The sequence below is a fragment of the Garra rufa genome, chromosome 20 (assembly GCF_049309525.1).
Source record: "Garra rufa chromosome 20, GarRuf1.0, whole genome shotgun sequence".
NCBI lineage: Eukaryota > Metazoa > Chordata > Actinopteri > Cypriniformes > Cyprinidae > Garra > Garra rufa.
In genome coordinates, this window is record NC_133380.1 from 31,994,992 (window position 1) to 32,009,514 (window position 14,523).

General features: G+C 36.2%; 1 protein-coding gene across 1 annotated transcript in view; it reads left to right on the forward strand.

Annotated features, from left to right (window-relative positions):
- arid3a (AT-rich interactive domain 3A) overlaps positions 1–10,541 on the forward strand; it is a 72,283-nt gene extending 61,742 nt beyond the window's left edge. The window contains exons 7-9 of the mRNA XM_073826136.1: positions 131–397; positions 6,038–6,124; positions 6,210–10,541. Coding sequence (XP_073682237.1) covers positions 131–397; positions 6,038–6,124; positions 6,210–6,340 — 485 coding nt within the window. The 3' untranslated portion in view covers positions 6,341–10,541. The remainder of the gene's footprint in view (positions 1–130; positions 398–6,037; positions 6,125–6,209) is intronic.
- The last annotated feature ends 3,982 nt before the right edge of the window (positions 10,542–14,523 follow it).

Sequence of the window (14,523 nt, forward strand, 5' to 3'; positions counted from 1 at the left end):
TGACTTCCATTCATTATTGATCTGAACAAATGCACTGTGATTTAAATCTCTTAGAAACACAACTTGAATGTTCCCATAGGGTTTACTTAATTCCAAGTGTTTTGTTTTTCTATTCTTCTCTCTGTTGTAGAAGATGATGGGGTTCCGACCCGTCTGCCGGCATCTCTGGCCACTCACTCGGTAGCTGCGGCCCAGGCTGCAGCTGCGCAGGCGGCCACCATCGCTCAGGTAGCTGCGCTGGAGCAGCTGCGGGACAAGCTGGAGTCCGGCGAGCCGCCAGAGAAGAAGATTGCACTACCACTGGAGGAACACCAGCGGCTACTGCAGAGAGCCCTTCAGCACAACCTGCTGGCCATGACCGCACAGATCCCCATGAACATCCGCATCAATAACCAAGGTACTGACACTTAAACATCCTGGGATACAGATAAAGCAAATATGACAGCCCTGGCAATAGTAGGGATGTGCGGTCATATTTAAAACCAACTAAACCAGCATTTCACAATGAGGGCGGTATAGTCCTACAGTGGCCTTTTTTTTAGCTCCCTGGAAAACTGTCTAGTCAAATAAAGTCAAATCTGGTATTTGACATTCTATAGTCCTATTCGGATGGCAATTGTTTCTCATGGGGACATTTTTTTTTAAACATATACAGGTGTTAGTTGGTGATTTTATTGCCGTCAAAATCTAGAATGCCTGTGGTTTTTTCCCACCACCTACTTGAATTTTCGGTAAATATTTTAGACCATATTTTGTTGCACAAACCATAAGGTAAAACCTGCCATGTTTGGTATCGCTGAACTCGGCAAGGATTCAGGAGTCTAAAAAGGTGACCCTTGAAAGTAGGTCGACCACACTCAAAGTTATAGGCATGTGAATATTTGATTTTACCACTAGGTGGCGCTGACTCGAAACTTCTCAGGCTCCTTCAGGGCATCTTGCTGATGACCCATACTGAGTTTTGTTATGAAACGTCAATGCATTTGTAAAATATAGCATTTTACTACAAAATTCTAAATGTCCAACACCCAAAATGGCTGACATGGGAAAGTTTTTTGTGATTTTTGGCCAAACCATTTAAAAGTTATAAGCAAAAATAGCCCTTTTTCGTATCTCCTGACCACTAGGTGGCACTGTTATGAAACTGTGCAGGTAGCCTCAGGTCATACTTCTTATAACACACAGCAAGTTTGGTCTCAATACGCCAAACCGTTGCAGAGATATAGCCTCAAATCCATTTTTCTGTGCTTTTCGTAGAATTCGTTTGCACGTTATTTGAGAACTCTTTGAGTAATCAACTTGAATTCCATAACTTTGTGCCAGCATGGTCTGAAGATAATCTGAGCCAATTTTGGTGAAAATCAGACAAACTGTCTAGGACGAGTTTGAAAAAGTAGGTTTTACGAACTATTAAAAATAAAAAAAAACTAAACCTTATGATTTTTGAATTTTGGACCTCATACGACTCGGCATGACCCAAGGATTCAGAAAAAAAAATACATTTTGATTCTGTGCCTTACGGTTCAAAAGTTATTAGCATAAACATGAGTGAAAATTTTGGACAAGTAGTGGTGCTAGAGAGTTTGAGTTAGAGACTCCAAATTTGCTATGGTTAATGTTGACACCGTCCTCTATCAGTGGTCCAAATTTCACAACTTTTCCGCAAGTGGTTCTACAAGCTGCCATAGACTCAAGAGCAGAAGAAATGGAAGAAAGAAGAAGAAAAAGATGCTTGGCCCCTAATAATACAACCTCTTTATGGACTTTCTTGAAGCATCAGAGTTGAGGTGAAACAGACCTACAGTGGAGGGATAGAAATCTCTTAGATTTCTTTAAAAATATCTTCATTTGTGTTTCACAGGTGAACAGTAGTCATGTGGGTTTGGATTGTTTGGATAGATCCTTAACCACTGCATTGAGCATTTTTATTTTTGAGTGAAATATTCTCTTTAAGAAAGGCAAAATATTAGACTGGTTTCTTCTGACTCTAATGAACTTTTTCTCAGGTGGTGTTTACATAAGATGTGTTCTTGTATTCAAAAGCAGCTTAAACAATATTAAACTTAAGACATTTTTTTTAATTGGTACACAGTCTGAAATTGTATATGTATTTGTTGTATATACAGTCAAGCCTGAAATTGTTCATACCCCTGGCAAATTCTGACTTAAAAGTTACTTTTATTCAACCAGCAAGTTTTTTTGGGACCGGAAATGACACAGGCTTCTCCCAAAAGATAATAAGACGAAGTACAAGAGGCATCATTGTGGAAAAAAATATTTCTCAGCTTTTATTTACATTTGAACAAACATGTCAAACATTTTTCACAGTGCGGAACATCTTGTATTTTTTAATAATACTTTGCACTGTAGCCACTGGAACTTCAAAACATTTAGATATGGTCTTATAGCCCTTTCCTGACTTGTGAGCAGCCACAATGCGCAGCCGCAGGTCCTCATTGGGCTCCTTTGTCTTAGCCATGACCGTCCACAAAGTTTTTCACCTGTCGAGTTGATTAAAACAGCTGTTCCCAATGAATCAGGGTAATTAGGATGCTTTAGAACAGCTTAGACTATTTGGAGTGGTATAGAACTTTGGATTTTCCCATAGACTGTGACAGTTTGCAAAGGGTATGAATAATTTTGGACATGACACTTTTTGTTCAAATGTAAATAAACGATGAGTAATTATTTTTTTTACAATGACGGCTCTTGTACATCGTCTTATTATCTTCTGGGAGACGTCTGTGTCATTTCTAATCAAAAAAAAAAAACTTGCTGGTTGAATAAAAGTAACTAAGTCAGAATTTACCAGGGGTATGAATAATTTCGGGCTTGACTGTATGTTTATTCATAAGCGTATGTTGATTGAAACACATTCTGTAGAATCAGTACAGCCGCAGTTAGCCTACATAGAAGTGCTTTAATTGACATTTTTACTGTGGTTTTACTCTTTCCCATAAACACCGACCTGAGAAAAAACACCTTTTTATAACATCTCTGATGTGTTCAGGGAAACCTGTGTGTGGAATATCCAACGTTTGGTTCCTGAGGTCATGAAATGAGCTCAGTGTGTTTTCTAGTGGAGCGCTGCAAAGCCCCTCTTACATCATCATTCACTGGTAGCAGCTATTTTGTAGGAAAGGGTGTGAAAATACTACCATACCCAGACTGAATTACTGGCATGTGGTAAGTGCACTTTGCAGATCAGTAGTTGTCAGGTGGAGATGTCAGCAGCCTTCTCTAGGGTGAGTCATCGCAGCTCTCATTATCCCACAGTGGTAACTCTCTAGTACTGTTCTTACTAAATGCTGTTCTAATGAATGAGGAAACATTGTTTAGAAGTGCTTTGATTAGATCTTATCAGAACTGTATAGTTACCTTGATGTATTTACTTTAAAGAATACTGGCATGAAGGATCTGATTCATTAGAAGACTGGAGGTGTTCACCACAATGACAAAACACAAGGCGAATAGTTCTGCTGTGTGGGAAAACCCTGCCTCGACGCAGCATGACTTCCTTTTCTTGGTTAGAGGTGTTAAATACTAGAGGTTTCGCCTCGTGTATTTTATCGGAAGATGAATAATAGACTGAATAAATTCCCCGGCCACAGCACGTGAACTCTTTTCATTGTTTCTTAACTGACTCTTGACTGGGAAATAGCTAAGACAGCGCCCCCTGCTGGAATGATTATGTCTGAATGCCCATAGATGATTATTATTATTAGTAGCTTTGTGAGCACAATTAATAATTCTTATATATTTTTTTTTTTACAAACCCCTACCCATTTGTATAAAATGTTGGCACTCAAATGCATAGCTCACCCAAAAATAGGTAACCTTCAACTTTTTCCCAAACCTGTATGAGAACACAAAAGATGATGTTTTGAATATTTTGAATATTTTATATTGTTACAATGGCACATGTCAAGTCACCTTTATTTCTAAATTGCTTTATACAATACAGATCAATACTCAACTGTAGCTTCTGTAAAAAGACAGTAGTGTCATTGCTTGGTTCAGGTTGGATTAGAATCATATTTTAATCACGAACATGATTTCTGATGGTTATTTATCCTGAAAACATTTAATTTTCATTTGGTATTTGCATTGTTTTATTGGTAACAAGCTTTCATGGCTATAGTTGCCAGATTTCAAGAGTTTAAATCCCCCATTCATAACTTTTTTCGTAAATTGATACATTTTGTGTTTTACTTGGGGTATGTCAGGTCAGCAGCTAGTGATGCCAGTTTGTAAGGAAATTTATAGACTTAACACGTAATTCGCACACACGACTTCACCATTTTCACAAATTTGCAAATTTGATCATTTACAAAAACTTTGAAATACATTTTCAAAAGTTAGCATTTTCAGGTTCCCGAAAAGTCATTTTCATGTAAATAAATGCCCAAATGCATAAAGTTTTTAGTTGTAAACAATGTTATGTAAACGGACTCTTAATCTTCTCAACCTGGCAACCTTATTGTAAAAGTACTGATGGGCTGAAAACACTTGCAAACATATAAAGTTAGAGTTTAGTGATCTTTTTTTTTTTTCACGATCAGTCACACCACATTAAAGAGCATGAAAAACACATTATTGTAATAGACATATTGTTTGTATTTTGCTATAAAACTGACAGATTTTGAAAGCTGAGATTTATCTCCGATGCTCCCAATCCAGGCCATTTGTATGCGTAAAAGGCTAGAATATACTCTGAAAATATAATACTTTAATCTTGTAATTGCTATGATTTAATTATCATAATTTTGACTTTATTCTCAAAATATTTTGACTTTATTCTTCCAATATTTGGAAAAATATTCTCGTTTTTTTTATTCTCGTCTTATTTATTCTCATAGTTTTTTATTCACAAAATATTTAAACTTTATTCTCATAATTTAGACTTTATTTTCATAATATTTTGACATGATTCTTGTTGTTTTTACTTTATTCTTAAAATATTTCGACTTTATTCTCATAATATTTTGAATTTGTTCTAATAATTTTGACTTTATTCTTGTAATTTTGACTTTATTCTCAAAATATTTTGACTTTATTCTTGCAATTTCAACTTTATTCTTAAAATATTTAGATTTTATTCTCGAAATATTTTGATTTTATTCTTGTAATATTTTGACTTTATTCTCGAAATATTTCGACTTTATTTTTATAATATTTTGAATTTATTCTAATAATTTTGACTTTATTCTTGTAATTTAGACTTTACTCTCAAAATATTTTGACTTTACTCTTGTAATATGTTGACTATATTTTCGTAATTTCATCTTTATTCTCGAAATATTTTGACTTTATTTTCATATTTTGAATTTATTCTAATAATTTTGACTTTATTCTTGTAATTTCGACTTTTCTCAATTTCGATTTTATATTTGTAATATTTCGACTTTATTCTCGTAATTTCGACTATTCTCCAAATATTTCGACTTTTTTTATTTAAATGTTTCGAATTCATTCTCGTAATATATTGACTTTATTCCCGTAATTTCATCTTTATTCTCAAAATATTTCGACTTTATTTCTGTAATATTTCGACTTTATTCTCGTAATTTTGACTTTATTCTCAAAATATTTCGACTTTATTTTCATAATATTTTGACTTTATTCTCAAAATATTTTGACTTTATTTTCATAATATTTTGACTGAATTCTCGAAATATTTCGCCTTTATTCTTGTAATTTTTACTTCATTCTCATAATTTTTAAAATCTAAATTACAAGAATAAAATCTAAATTACTTTATTCTCGTAATTTCGACTTTATATTCGTAATATTTCAACTTAATTCTCAAAATATTATGACTTATTGAAATACTATTTTTTCACAACATCATTTGCAAAGATTTTTGAGCAAAATATTTTCGATTAACCATTAGCATTATCGTGCAGCCCCATTAAGCAGGTGATTTTAATGCTGTGGCTGATCATTATACCACATGCTGCTCTTTGAGAAGAGGTGTGCTATTACTTTTCCAAAGTGAAAAAAGATGTTAACTTTTTTTGTTGTTGTTGTCTTTCAGAAAGACCAGACTCGGCCATGAACCTGACCACCAATGGCCTAAACAGCATCAGCATGTCGGTGGAGCTCAATGGAGTCGTCTACACCGGTGAGGAGCCGTCACTACGTTGATTCTTTGTATTCAAATTCTCCTCGTTTCGATTGTAACTTATCTTCCTGTTTTCTCAAACCAGGTGTTCTCTTCGCTCAGGCCGCAGCGCCGACCTCATCAGGGGCATCTAACAAATCTTCTGCAGGCAACAACGGGCCTCAATCTGTTCACCACACACCTACCTCATCCTCCTCCAACAACCAATCGCCTTAGCACCTCAGACTCTCTCCGTCAGTGCAAAACCAAAGCCAAAAAACCTCAGTTACTACAGAAGATATGCCAAAAAAAAAAAAAAAAAACAGTGCAGGAATAACTGAATTGTTCTCAACTTGAAGTACACTAGCTCAGGTCTTTTATTTACACTCTCCTTTGTTCAGGAGTCAAAAGAAATCTAATAACAACAGAGTTTATTATAAAGATAATGATGATATAATGTATATGCAAAACCTGTGAATAATTTATTTCTCTTTCTGTGAGCACACTGTCTGGCGTTAACAAGGCAGTAGGATTCTGCTTTTTAGGGTTTTATAGTCTCTGACTGACAAAAGCTTTTCGTCTATAGGCAAAACCATAACAATAGTATTATTGTTATAACGCGTGATGCAAACAGCTTAAGGGTCTGAACTAATAATATATTGTTGTAGATTTTATTTTCTCTGTGTATGTATCTGCAGTGCCTTGTGAAGGTTTTTCCTTAACACAGTTTGAATGCACTGCTGACAGGCGAATGCCTGAACTTCAGCATGAACACAATACAAAGTGCGTAATTGTCGGAAGTTTAGCTGGTTTTTTTTTTTGTTTTTTTGTTGCAAGTATTCAACCGTTTGGTTTCTGATCTCAGAGCTTAATATCAGTCAGTGAAGACTCATTTTAAAGGGATAGTTCACCCAAAGAATAAAAAGATGAACAGAATATCATCTTTTGTCTTTAACAATATGACAGAATTTTCGTTTTTAGTTGAACTATCCCTTTAAGGAGCTGATATATACTTGCATTCATAAGCTGTTTTCATGTTTCTTGTTTATGTTTGCATCTTTTCATCGGGCCACGTTCTCCATGAGGCTCGCCAAGGTTGCTGAGGTATTGCTCTAAAAGTACAAGTACAAAGAGTTCAGAGGTTGTTTTACTTGCGTTCGTGTATTTGACTCAAAGAATGACAGTATAATAAGATTTGAACAAACAAATCAGATTGTGTTTGATTACTACACTAACTGAAGATCTTCAGTTTGTCACTTCATCAGGCATTTTAGCTTCACATAATGCGGTTTTGAGGGGTCCAATGATGTACTGCGCTCTGTGTTTTTAACACAAAACCCATCAGAGGCAGTTCTAATTAAAATGGGACGTTTTGATAGTTTCTTCTGAAGGGATTTAAAAGGATGTGGTTTTGTTGTGTTTACAGATAATTGTTCACACCCTTCACGTTTATGTTTTTAATCATCTCACCAACTGTTGTGGTCAATAAGAAGGTTTTTATCAACATGTAGCTACAATTCATGAATTATGTCAAGCCCTTCTAGCATTACACTGTATGCAAGGTCAAAATACCCACTTGGTGGGCATCTAGGCGTGAAACTTTCTCTTTTTTGACATAAACAGGGTCGTTTAGCAACTACTGTCTACACTCATGTGAAGCTGAATAGCTTTTTATAGGTGAGAGATGCTGCATCCAGGCTTAACATTAACTTAAAGCCTTGTTTTTATCCAAAACAGCTTGACTCAAACTTGCAGCCTCTGCTTTTGCAGCCGAGATCCTTAATATGATAGTTTACCAAAAAATGAAAATGTGATGTTTATCTGCTTACCCCCAAGGCATCCAGGATGTAGGTGACTTCGTTACTTCAGTAGAACACAAACAAAGATTTTTTAACTTAAACCGTTGCAGTCTGTCAGTAATAAAATGGCAGTCAATGGGCAAAAAATCTTTTGACAGTAAAAAAAAAAACATACACGGACAAAACCAAATTTAAGCCTGTGGCTCGTGACGATACATTGACACAAAAACGATCGGTCTGTGTAAGAAACTGAACAGTATTTATATCATTGTTTACCTGGGATTCACCGCAGCTTTCAACTGACCTGCGCGCGTTCACAAGACGCGTCAACATAATCTGCCATAGTATATGCACGCGCCGAAGCGATCTGTCGCACATATACGTCGCTCATTGTTTACACAGTGCATAACGGCTACTCAAAATGGTAATTACTTGTGCTTATCCTGATTCTGGCAACCGATTAAAAACTAAAAGATTACGTTTCCTTGTGCGAATACATCCGTGAGTTTACTTTTCACCGACTTAAGTTACATTGCCCGAGCATGTTGACGCGTCACGTGCCAGCTCTTGTGCGCGCGCTCAATAGGGTTGAACGTCGCGGAGGATCCGAGGTAAATAATGATATAAATACTCTTCAGTTTCTTGCACAGGCCGATCGTTTTGTGTCTTAACACCTCAATGTATTGTCACGAGCCGCAGGGTTTAATTTGGTTTTGTCTGTGTATGTTTTTTTACGCTTAAAGATTTGGTAACCATTGACTGCCATTATATGACTGACAGACTGCAACGGTTTGACTTAAAAATCTTCGTTTGTGTTCTACTGAGGAAACAAAGTCGCCTACATCTTGGACGCCTTGGGGGTAAGCAGATCCAATTTTCATTTTTGGGTGAACTATCCAACTGTTAATACTCACACTTGAAGCAATGCATTTAATCCTTTATTATTCACAAGGACCACAGTTGCTGTACAGTAAAACAGTCTAGAAGATGTTACCATTTCTGTCTGTATTGTACAATTTTATAGTTTTTTTTTTCTTCTGTTTATACAAGGACACCTCATTATAACACACTCAAAGTCATTACTGCCAGAATCTCTACCTCAGAAACTCACTTTTCAGCTACGAATGGTTTTCAGGTCTAGTCACATGGATCTACCGGCTGTGAGGTAGAACAGGGCATATATATTCACTTTCATTCTGTGAGTTTGTAATGTTTTAGTCATGATATCCAGCCCCTTTTTGCTTGTAAACTGTAAAAACGCCACTTTTTTTCTTTTTCTTGAAGAGAAACTTTTTTCCGTTTCATCTGCCGGCCTTTCTTTTAAAATCAAATCCCTCAACCTGTGTGTATTTTTTTTCTTTTAGGAAACGATACTGTTACCACACAGAGTAAGACAGATACACGTAACACCCGTTTGAAGCTGTTGGTATCCAGGTCTGTTTTTACTCTGCTGTATGCCTTAACGTATGCAAATCTTAATAGAGCATGCTAATGTAGTCAACTTTATTGCAAGGACAACCGAAATTGCTGTACAATAAACTTTCGCTATTATTGCCTTATTTTTTTCTAATTCTTTTGTCTGTGCAGATCTTAATGTTACACTAAAAATCAAGTCATTCAATTTTCCAATACATAGACAGCTGTGAAATTTTGGTTTTACGTTGTAAAGGCATTTGTCATCTTCTCAGGAAATACACTTCTACCTCTAGTTATACAGATTATGTTCATCTGAGTGCTGCGGTCACAGTGCATGTATCATTTATATTACCCTTTTATAATGGTAGATGCTAAAAAATTTTCTTGGCACGATGACTCAAGGATTATTAATTGCAAGTATGTTTTTTTTCTATCGCAGTATCGCTTTCTTATACGTGAGTGCTTTTGAGTTTTGGCTTGGATCTGAAATTGCTCCTATGACAGACCAGGTTTTGGTTACGGTGCTTTGCGTATCACTGTGCACCAATTCCACTTTTTAAAGCTTTTGAATTGCGTAATGTCAACCTCTTGACTGCTTCTATTAGGGGTGAAGGACAAAGACAATCCTAACCTATTTAATCTAATCTCTATTTGTGTGAATAATTAACTTTATTTTGAAAAGAAATATATCTATATGTAACTTGGGGGGGGTGGATATGGGATCCAAAGAATGTCACATAAGTGCTGTTATGGCTGGAATATTATGGATTCAAAATACTCTATAACCTGTATTTTGGGAAATCGTTAAACCACAACTGTACCTCTCTGCGTCAGAATGCTGATAACCTATAGAATGACACAAAATCACCTCAACACATGTTCAAAACCAATGTAGTTAGCAGATGGAATTGAATTTTTTCTTTTTTTTTTAACCGAAGTTATTTGCCTTTTTATATGTTGTAATGTAAAGGTGATTCCGGAGCTTCAGTTTGGGTGTGTCTGTTTTCTGTTGCGTTCCGTACGTTATTGCCATGTTTAAAAAAAAAAAAAAAGTTAATGTTGATGAGTTTTGTTGTTTCAGAGTTTGCGAAATGTACTCTCGACGTTTACATTTTATAATTGTCAAGCATCAGATTTTTCAATGTTTGATTTTTCACAAATGGAGATCTTCAGCTGTAAACAGACATTGAATACAATAAAATGTAATTCTGATGAAATCTTAAGAGTGTCTGTTTGTTTTTGTTTTCAATAATAATCCCTTTGTATTACCAATATTTCCTGCATGAAAAGTGTTTTTTGTTTAGAAAGAGCTTTTTTAGAAGAGGTGCAGATTTTTTTAAATTAAATTAAAATGCACATTAAAAATTATATATTTTTTTTATTGTAGCTGTAGATTTATAATAATATATTTTTGTTAATATTTGGTTATGTGATTGCAGAACTTGTTAAATGCTCCCCAAATCATTATAGTTGAGGTCAAAAGTCAGAATCAGCAAAATGTTAATTATTTTACCAAAATAAGAAGGATCATACAAAATGCATGGTACTGGTTATTTAGTACTGACCTGAATAAGATATTTCACATAAAAGATTTTAACAAATAGTCCACAAGAGAAAATTACAGCTGAATTTATTTTAAAAAATGAACATGTTCAAAAGTTTACACCCCCTTGATTCTTAATACTTAATAATTTATTTTTTTATTTTTTTGGTTTACTGATAGTTGAGTCCCTTGTTTGTCCTGAACAGTTCTGAAGAAACAAATTCAGGTCCCACAAATTATTTGGTTATTCAGCATGCGTTTGAACCATAGACTGTAAAAAAGATGGACAACGCGTTTCCGCTTCTTTCCACTATAGAAAAGTGAAGCCAAAACAGCTCAATATGGCCGCTACCATCTTGGGGGAAGTTACGTCATTTGGAGCCAGAGCATGCGCAGTAGAGGTTCGTTTGGAGCCAGAGCATGCGCAGTAGTGTCGAGAGGCGGAGCCGCGGTGTCAAAGTCCCGCCCAAACTCCCGCAGACCCAATCGCACGATCACAATCATGACACCACACCCCGTTTTTATAGCATCAAATAACTACTTAAAAGCAAACTTATTAGAAAAACGAACACCTGAGCATGAATCAGCATTATAAAAACTACCTCACACGATGGAAATCACCTTTGGAAAAAAATTATTTGCCGTGTAATTCGATTATTTAGTTTGGCTCACGTCCCATTAGATTACATGGAGAGGGCGGGGTTTATGACCTATACTGCAGCCAGCCACCGGGGGGCGATCGAAAACTTTTGGCTTCACTTTTCAGGACACCTACGGCACGCTTGGTTTGAACCATTTCCAACAATGACTGTATGATTGTGAGATCCATCTTTTCACACTGAGGGACTCGCAACTATTACAGAAGGTTCAAACACTCACTGATGCTCCAGAAGGAAAAAAACATGCATTAAGAGCTGGGGGGTGAAAACTTTTGAACATAATGGAGATGTGTACATTTTTCTTATTTTGCCTAAATATCATATTGTTTAATTTAGTACTGCCCTTTAGAGGCTACAAAAAATAGTTACATGTTTGCCAGAAGACAAAATAAGTTAAATTTACCCCGATCCTCAAATTCAAGAAGTTTTCACCCCCCAGCTCTTAAAGGAACACTCCACTTTTTTTGGAAATAGGCTCATTCTCCAACTCCCCTCGAGTTAATAAGTTGAGTTTTACCGTTTTTAAATCCATTCAGCCGTTCTCCTGTTCTGGCGATATCACTTTTAGCATAGCTTAGCATAGATCATTGAATCCTATTAGACCAATAGCATCGCGTTCAAAAATGAGCAATGAGTTTCGATATTTGTCCTATTTAAAACTTGACTCTTCTGTAGTTACATTGTGTACTAAGACCGGCGGAAAATGTAAAGATGCGATTTTCTAGGCCGTTAAGATTAGGAACTACACTTCCATTCCGGCGTAATAGTCAAGGAAGTTTGCTGCCGTAATACGGACGCAGCAGGCGCAGTAATATCACGCAGCACCTGAAATTAGTTCCCAGCTAGGTAACTTCCAACGAGGAACGCTCCCTGTGCATGCAGTTGGTCAGGTTGTGCTGCGATTTTACGGCAGCAAACTTCCTTGACTATTACGCCTCAAAATCATACAGTCATTGACGGAAAGGGTTCAAACACACAAAAATGCAGAAAAAACAAAGAATTTGTGGAACCTGAAGGATTTTTCTGAAGAACAGCGGGCAGTTTAACTGTTCAGGACAAACAAGGGACTCATGAATAACTATCACTAAACAAAAAATAACACAACACTTTTATAAATTCACCTATTATTTTTTTCTTGTGGACTACATGTAAACATCTTTATGTGAAATATCTTATTCATGTCAGTATTAAATAAACAATAACATGCATTTTGCGCGATCCATCTTATTTTGATAAAATAATTAACATTTTGCGGATTCTGGAAGGGGAATGTGAACATTTGACCTCAACTGTATATTCGTACCAGTGGTGTAGTGGAGGGTATACGCAGGTATACGGCGTATACCCACTTCTTTATCAGGCGGATTTGCGTATACCCACTTCTAAATCCCCTCTAATGTGCACTATTAGTGTCCTGCATTAGCCAAAATCATGAGAGTCCACAACATCCAGTCATATGTGAATAAATGCAAATATTCACTAAGAACACCCAATAAAGACAGTGATGCTGCAGTCAGGACCGTGGCGTCGGCTTGCTTTTTGATTGCCAGCTCCATCTCCCGCACCCCAGTAGTGTAGCGCGGGGCACAAACTAACGCGGGGTTAGTTTTAACACTTGTGGTTTAAATATTTCCACACATGCTAGCTTAACCAAATTTCCAACTTGCCATAGCAGCATATGGAGAGAAAAAAGCACGCCAAAATTTAAAAGCCTTTTGAAGATATCGCTGAATATTTATTTTATCATAGTAAAAGTAAATTTCTGGCTAAAGTACTGTTGTGCTCCCGGTTGTTTAATGTTCGTGGAGGCGTGAAGGACAAAACACAACAACGTTATTCCGTTTCAGGAACTTTACTTTGTAAAATATGACTTACAACAGCGGGATTAATGCTCTTGCCCAGTGCAAATGGGTTTCCATCAGCATCGGAGCCTGCGAGCATACTGGCGTCTGGCTAATATAAACAAAACAGCGAACTAATCCCTACGTGATTACGTAACAGCATCTGATTGGACAACACAGAACTCACCATTTACACATACAAAACGACTGTAATTTAACTTGCATTTAATAAACGAACACTATAACAGTACACTTTTCAATTCAGTTTTAAGTATTCATTTAAAATGAGACAAATATGCTATTATTTTAATCTCCAATTCGTTATTTATCAGTTTCGCAAGCAAACCACCAGAAGACACTAACCCCTATTATATTCCAGTCGCGCAGATGGGGAACGTTTTAACAGTATGTGACAATATGCCCCGCTGTTATTAATCTATGCTATTCTATGACATTAGCGATGTAATTTACACTAATTACTTTTATGTATTTGTATGAGAAACCACAAGAAACAGGTGAATAAAGGCTGACAATCAATGTTTAATGTTCAGATGTTATTATTTCAAGAAATGTAAAGCATTTTGGCTGGTTTATGTGTGTGGTGTTCTATGAGAGCTGAGTGTGGAGGGAGGGGAGTGTTTTTCTGAATGTCTAAATGTGTTTCATCAATTTGTCCACATTATTTTGAACTACTGTACAGCTGTGTGTTGCGATCAGGGCCGTTCAAAGCATGGTTGCGAATGTGTTCATTGTCAAACGCAAAATTTGACTTTTTTTAAACATCATTACTTTATTTGAAAAAGTTAACGCATGTATTTTATTGACAAAATATTTGAGTTTGTTGTGTATATTTTTTCATTCGATCAGATAACATTTTAAGCTGTCATATGGTCGTGTTACAATGTGCCCCTCAAATGTTACAATGTACCCCACCTACGGGGCATGTTGTCACATTTCACTTCCTTTCTTTTTAGGTAAATAATGAAAAACGTATACACTGTAAATATGAAACAAAGCCACATATTTTTACTAGACCAGTGTGAAAGTAATGTGGACAAAAATTGTACTCTGAGCCCACGTGGTTTACATAGGGGGGGGGGGGGGAGGGGCGTGGGTGTTTATAAAATAAAGCGTATACCCACTTCTCCAGGCACCACTACAC